This window comes from Elephantulus edwardii, unplaced genomic scaffold (assembly GCF_000299155.1).
Source record: "Elephantulus edwardii isolate Elephantulus edwardi_28Jun2011 unplaced genomic scaffold, EleEdw1.0 scaffold00075, whole genome shotgun sequence".
Lineage (NCBI taxonomy): Eukaryota > Metazoa > Chordata > Mammalia > Macroscelidea > Macroscelididae > Elephantulus > Elephantulus edwardii.
In genome coordinates, this window is record NW_006399825.1 from 5,576,888 (window position 1) to 5,577,605 (window position 718).

A 718-nucleotide genomic window follows, 5' to 3' on the forward strand; every position below is an offset into this window, starting at 1 on the left:
TACCAAAATAACAAATAAATATGTCTTGGAAAGGGTCCAGCCTGAGTGCTCTTTGGAGGCAAGTATGATGAGGCTTCACCTCACATTTTGCTAGGATGATGCTTGGAAGGGTGGCAGGTTGGCAAAGGAGAAGAAGACCCTCAACCAGACGGATTGACTTGGTGATTGCTGCAGTAGGCTCTCGTGTGTCAGGAGGTGTGAAGGTGGCACAGGATAGGACGGGGTTCAAATCCGCTGTTCATAGGGCCACTATGAGTTGTACTTGACTCAGTGGCACCTACCAGTACCTATCAACTTTAAATATCTTTTGATTGCCTTCAGACTTTCAGAGTTCATGTGAAGAGTTTTGCCAACACTTACCAGCACTTTCTCTTAAGATTTACAGTGTGGGGAGCCTGATGGTGTGGTTGCCAGGAGCTGGAACCAATTGGAGGAGAGTTCGGTTTTTTGGTATATACAAAAGTACATTGTTTAATCCATAATTGGTACTTTTTGAAATATACTTGCCATTTACTTATTATTACTAATCAACAATTTCTCCTTTTTTTTTTTTTTATTTCAGCAATGGCATCCTCATTGTTGGACACTAAGCCACTTTTTACCCCAGGAATTAAGAGACGTGTGAAAGATAAAAGAATTTCAAAGACTGCTAAATTTAATGTTTCCCTCGCTTCAAAAATCAGAACCAAAATAATCAGTGAGTGTTATTAGTTTTGAA

General features: G+C 40.1%; 1 protein-coding gene across 1 annotated transcript in view; it reads left to right on the forward strand.

Moving 5' to 3' along the window:
* Positions 1-564: 564 nt before the first annotated feature.
* SGOL2 (shugoshin-like 2 (S. pombe)) overlaps positions 565-718 on the forward strand; it is a 27,620-nt gene continuing 27,466 nt past the window's right edge. The window contains 1 exon segment of the mRNA XM_006903593.1: positions 565-697. Coding sequence (XP_006903655.1) covers positions 565-697 — 133 coding nt within the window.